This window comes from Otolemur garnettii, unplaced genomic scaffold, assembly GCF_000181295.1.
Source record: "Otolemur garnettii isolate 467f Iridium unplaced genomic scaffold, OtoGar3 scaffold00269, whole genome shotgun sequence".
Classification (NCBI taxonomy): domain Eukaryota; kingdom Metazoa; phylum Chordata; class Mammalia; order Primates; family Galagidae; genus Otolemur; species Otolemur garnettii.
This window is the reverse complement of record NW_003852664.1, coordinates 1017407-1023949: the sequence shown is the minus strand read 5'-3', so window position 1 is coordinate 1023949 and position 6543 is coordinate 1017407. Positions and strand designations below refer to the sequence as shown.

At 38.2% G+C, this 6543-nt stretch overlaps 1 protein-coding gene across 1 annotated transcript in view; it reads right to left on the bottom strand.

Annotated features, from left to right (window-relative positions):
- Window positions 1–6543, bottom strand: part of CRISP1 (cysteine rich secretory protein 1) — a 19374-nt gene that overhangs the window by 1231 nt on the left and 11600 nt on the right. Inside the window, exons 5-6 of the mRNA XM_003802980.1 lie at window positions 2612–2709; window positions 281–369 (exon numbers count right to left, since the gene is read on the bottom strand). Coding sequence (XP_003803028.1) covers window positions 281–369; window positions 2612–2709 — 187 coding nt within the window. The remainder of the gene's footprint in view (window positions 1–280; window positions 370–2611; window positions 2710–6543) is intronic.

Here is a 6543-nt window from a genome sequence, read left to right as displayed (position 1 = left end):
AAAAATCTACCCTTATATTATGTTTTTAAGGTTGACCCCAATTAAATATTTTAATCTCGTGGGTGAGAACTTGCATTCTTAGACCCATGCTAATTTCCATTGACAGAGGTTACATCAATGGTCTTTGCTTACTTTGGGGTGGGGCTTGGTGTTCACATTCTGTGGTGAGATTGAAATGAAAGTTGTAGAAAAGTGAAACCTCTTCACCACTTAGTTTAAACAGCACATGGCTCCCAGGTCAATGGATTCATTTAATGTCACCTGAATTCCTAGAACTTACTACAAAGTTTATCTTCACAGTCCTTCGGGCAGTTTCCGCAGGGGGCGCCTCTCTGGTAAGGTTGCTTCTTTGTGTCAAGATTGTTTCCCCTTAAAGAAAAAAAAGTGATGTAATAAAATGAATGTTTGGCAAATGCATATAAATTTTTACCCACTGTGAACAATTTTAAAAACACCTTACATAAACATTTTTGCAAAGAACCAGTATTGCTTTGTAAGATGGCTGTGAAAATTTTAGAAATCCTACAGATAGGATTTCTTTTAATCTATACAACCAGCAAATACGGGTGTCATAAGACTATGTTTTATGCAACATACATGGCTCTTTAGACAATAAAGAGCTAACAGTACCCGGAGCTTTTGGATAGTCAAATCTTAACACCAAGAGGACTTCAGAGCCAATTATGATAGAATTCTACTCCTCATTAATGCCCAAAGGAATTTGGCAAGCCATTATGTAAAAGAGCATGATTTTCATCAATGTTAAGAAAAAAAAATCATAAGCAAGGGACATTAGAGACGTTCTAATCATTTTGTGCCATGTCCTGAGAAACTGGACACATGTTAATGTTTTTTGTCAAAACTCATGGAGCGTATAAGAAAGGAAACTCCATCCACACCCAGAACTAAAGTGTTGAGTGTGGAAAGGAGACGCTAGCCCAGGATCTTCAGTTCTGGGCTAAATTAAAATCTTAGAAAAGGAAATTCTTATCTTGAGATGTTTACAAACACAGTATAGATAATGTCTGCTTTTTAATTAATGCAATTTTAAAAAGAAAGTAAATGTTCTGGTTGAAAAAAACCTTTTTATGTGATTTTTTTCCTTTGATATTTGAACTGTTTTACTTTATAAAACAAAGTTTTTGATAATTCAGTAAGGGATGTAGTCAAAGAGACTTGGACTAATCTTTAACCAAGAATATTCCCCTATCACGACAGCTCTCAGAGTGTAATACTTTTCTTTTTCGTATCTTTTGATCTTCACCAGTAACCACCAACCCCTGCAAGAGGTAATAAAAATGATGTGTGTAGATACAAAGAGATCTTATTGTCTTTGGCACATATTACATAGATAAAATACAAACAATTTTTTTTTTTTAAGAGACAGAGTTTCACTTTGTCACCCTCAGTAGAGTGCTGAGGCATCACAGCTCACAGCAACCTCCAGCTCTTGGGCCTAGGTGATTCTTTTGCCTTAGCCTCCGAATAGCTGGGACTATAGGCACCCGCCACAATGCCTGGCTATTTTTTTGTCACAGTTTGGCTGGGGCTGGGTTCAAACTTGCCACCCTTGGTATATGGGGCTGGTGCCCTACTCACTGAGCCACAGGTGCCCCCAAAATACCAGCAAATTTTAACCATTGAAAGTAAGATGTAGTAAGACCAGATAATAGCTCATATACAGTTATATGGATATATTTTATTTTAGTGAATCTACTGTGATATTTGAAGGCCCCATTTAAAATGTAAGTATGGGAGTTATAACATAACTCATATTGATTGATTCATATTAAACACATTTTATTGCACTACACTCATGGGAAACAGTGGTTAACCACCCTTCTTGGAGCTCGCATCTTGGAGGGAAGGTTCACGTGTTAACCTGACGGAGACATGTAGAGACTGAGCATCAGCTTCCACCAGCACGAGTGTGAGACACTGGCATCTGTGCTCAAATACGAGGGTTATTTCATGTTCTGAAAACAAGCTCCCCTTTTCTGATCATCACCACTTAACCACACAGGTGGGCCGTGCAGTTAATCTTGCTCCATAACCACAGCTGATGGGACCAGAGAGTACGCTAGACCCTCAATGAAACAATCAGATGACCTTCTCTAGGATTTATGACTAGTACCTATGATAGAATCTACACCATGCAAATTTATTCTAAAAAGACATGTAGTTTAATATTTGAACTAGAAAGTTTAAGGACAGAAAAAACATCTAGTTTTTTTTCTATTTATTCCTTTCTTTAATATTCCACTGCATTTCTGCCCTTGTGGTGTAAAAATACTTGTGTTGCAGTAAATGTCTTTGATTCTTTGATTAACCTAGCTCAAAATGCCCTTGTTTCATTAAGTATGTGTTTCTTTTATGTAACGACTAGGTGAAGAATCAAAGATATACACACATATCAATAACATACATCAGTTATGCATATACATACACATCTCTCTATATACCTACATATACATGAGTGTGTATGTGTGGGAGTATATATATAAAGGTTACTGGTAAATCTTCCAGAAGAATATTTGATTTTCAAAATAATATTTAAAAGACTAGATTAGGGTATTGTATGGGGATATATATAGAAACTAGTGATACATACTCATGACAATAGTGACAAACATAGAAATATTGAGGCAACCCTCCTCTGTGGCACGTTGTAACTCCACAGCCAATAAGGAAAGACGTGGCCCAAACAACCTGTGAGATAAATGGTTATTTTGTTACAGATTTGATATTTCGTCAAATAGCTACAATATCAATATTGCTACCCACAACTAAAAGTAAAGAAGTTTGCCTTTGAATATATCATGGGCATGGCTTGATAATAAGTTTGAGAAACAGAAGCGTCACACGCGTCTAGACAACACGAAGGTGGAGGCACCCACATGGCTACAAGGAGGGGAAGGCAGCTGGAGAAAGTCAGGTCAGGGTGACAGACGCGGGTCACGTGAGGATTGGCAGTTTCTCTACGTATAGTCAGTTTAATTTTCTTTGGAAACATGTTAGGCTTCCAGATACACTTTTTAGTTTAAAAAAAATCCCAATATTCATTTTCTTTGTGATATGACAGGCAAGTAGAGAGAGGGGATAGGTTGACAAAGAGTGCTATTGATTATTTTGCATTGAACAGGCTGATCTTCAAAAGGATCTTTTCTTTATTTTTGTTATTAAATCATAGCTGTGTACATTAATGCAATTGTGAGGTACAATGTCTTGGTTTTATAGACAATTTGAAATACTTTCATGAAACTGGTTAACATAGCCAAAAGGACCATCAAAGCTGGTGTTCTGTACAGAGTCTATACGTGGTTGTTCACAGGATTCATTTATATTCATGTGTGATAAGAACCCTCTGTCAACTCTTCCTGACTCATTCTTACTAGAACTAGGAAGTTTATTTATGAGTTTTCCCTAAGAAACATGATGGCTATCATCAACCCGAGTTGAGTCTCTCCTTTTCCAACCTATATGGAGAAACAGTTAACACGATGAAGGCTGCTTGGTGGTTATATAAAAATCAACGTATCGAAGGAGCTTTTCTTATTGGTGCAAGAGAAGTTATAATGTACAATTCTGAGCTGGCTTTTCGTGACCCAGATTTAAATTCCATCTCTATCACTTCTGGGCGGGGTAGTACTTAGCAGTCTGCATTACGTCTCAGAGTTGCATTTTCTCCTCCATGTAATGAGATATAATGAAGCTTCTATATTATAACGGAATGTTGGGAATTAAAAAAATGAAACATTTAAGTGGTTGGAAGAGAAAGTGTTTTCATTAAGTGTGCTTTCTCCCACTCCACCCCCCTTTCTTTCTGTGAGGCTAGAGAGGTTTCTCTCTCAGCTAGTCCTGGAGACTTCATTTCCAGAGCTTCATTCCTGTTCTTTGGAGTAGTTGGCTGCAACTTCTTTTGGTAAAACTTGATGTTTTTCCTCGCAGAGAGAGGCTTTCCTGGGCGCCATCCTTCCCCACCCCACATGGCCTTTATTATCTGCTGCTAATGAGGGTAGGCCTTTACCCAAACTATTGCTCTACCTGAGTGTGCAAAAATGTTGTGATGTAGGTTTGATATTTGTAGGTTTCTCCTCTCATTCTAACAAATGCATATCTACCATCAGAGACCCTGTTGAAGGCTAATGAAGCTCATAATTAGAAAAATAATGTTGATGATAAGAATACAATACAGCATCTACTTTCTATGATTTCTCTACTAGTTCTTTCGGAAATAGGCAAAGAGAAGATTAATTTTTATAAAGCATGTTGTGTTTTAAAAATGAAGTGGATTGAGTTTGCAGGAGACAAATCAGATTCTTTGCAGATGCTGAAATTTTACTAAATCAGAATGACAAAGCTATTTCTTGAACCAGTGAGCTCAGGCAATCCACCTGCCTTGGCCCCCCAGAGTCCTAGGATTACAGGTGGGAGCCACTATGCCCGGCCATGACAAGGCTGTTTCTTTTGTGAGTAAATATGTTAGTTTATTTTTATACAAAGGAAATGGTAGGAATTGATGCCAGAGATTTGTCATATTTTTAGCTCCCTGAACATTCATTTTATTTGTTTCTTTTAATTAGTTTATAACAAAAAATTACGTGATTTAATAGTCTGGTGTTAAGACAAACCTGGATTCCTGCTGCATTTCTTTGTGTCTCAGGGTATTAATCTTAAAAGCAGAATGGCATTTCACTTAGGGTTTCTGCATTGGTATCTACAAGCGATTAAGCCTATGATTTTAACATGTTTCCTATTTGTCAGCATTTAACATTAATTTTAAGTAGGCTTTAAGTAGATTTTCACTCTAGATTTTGTGAAAAATATCAATGGACACACCTAAATCTCTGTTTTGGGGGATTATAACTATTTTGCAACTTTCTATATTTCTTTTATATCTCTTGTGAGATAAGATTTGGGAATTTGTATTTTTCTGAAAACACTCTACCTAATTCAAATATTCAAACAAATTTACTCATTCTCTAATTGGCAGTCCAATAACTTTAAAATATGCATCATACTAAATTACTTCTACCTAGGATCCTACCATGACTTCTCACTGCATTTGAAATAAAGTGTAAGCTTTCCAGCAGCTGACGGGCTCAAATGATATGGTCCAACTTCCTTTCTCTTCTGAATCCCTTCCACTTTCCTGTTAATCCAGGTCCAGCCTCTCTTCTGACCTCACCTCCAGTGCTTCCTCTGCCTTTCAACACACCTAAGTTTGAGATATTGTTTTTTAAATATTATTTTCCACTGAAAAAAATCAGTATTCCTTGGATAAATGCATGATTTTTCCATTCTAAATGCAAGAGAAAACTACGAGGTGGTGCTAGAAAGTGCTACCAGATTTGAGGCCAAGAGATACTGGACACCTAATGGAGTCATGGCCAAAAAGGCAGAGCTGATGGACTGAAATGTCTCCATTAGCTTATGGAACAATGTGAGCATCTACATGACACATTGGATTAAAACAACAACACAGGAGGCTGTCATGATCATGTGAGAGAGAGCTAGAAAGAGGAAAGACAGAGAGAGACAGAGGGAGAGGACACGGAGAAGAAAGTTGAAGAGTTATGACAGAAAGAGAGCTATAGGTGAAACGCCTATGTTCCTCTGGCCAAAAAAGCCGTTTGAGAGACAGCAGTGAAAACACTTTGTGCAGGCATACTTGTGAAAAACTGAGGCAGAATCCCATGTGGCCAGGTTAGTTGCGGGCCTAACATGACCGAGGCTTTGGCTGGAATAGCATTTCCAGACTGTGTTAAGGAATTAAGGTTGACTTTATAAGGCCAATGAAAAAGCCCTTTGGAAAACTGGCCAGATACCCATCAGTAACCTTTTCTGATCTGTGGTGTGACGAAGGTTGCTTGCTGACAGATCTGGGAATGGAAATCTGCTAGGGGACCTCAAGAGAAGAGGAATTTGGCTCCATGCCTGTGGCTCAAGTGGCTAAGGCACCAGCCACATACACCTAAGGTGATGGGTTCAAATCCAGTGTGTGCCTGCCAAACAACAATGATGGCTGCAACCAAAAAAAATAGCCAGGTGTTGTGGTGGGCACCTATAATCCCAGCTACTTGGGAGGCTGAGGCAGGAGACTCACTTGAGCCCAGAAGTTGGAGGCTGCTGTGAGCTGTGATGCCATGGCACTCTACCCAGGGGGATAGCTTGAGGCTCTATCTCAAAAAAAAAAATAAAAAAGAAGAGGAATTTACCCAATGCATACAGGTATCTAATGGCACAGATGAAACTTGGGCTCATGAAAGACTTTTGAGAAGTCCAGCCTGAAAATTCCTTATAAAAGTCTTCCTCTCTTACTTACATGCTCCCAAATCACTGAAAGCAGGGAATCAAACAGGTATTTGGACACCTATGTTCATAGCAGCATTATACACAATAGCTAAAACATGGAAAACAACCCAAAAGTCCACCTACAGATGAATGGACAAACAAAAGGTAATATACAGACACACAAGCACACACAGTGAAATACTGTTTAGCCTTAAAAATACAAAATTCTAACACAAATTAACAAGGCAC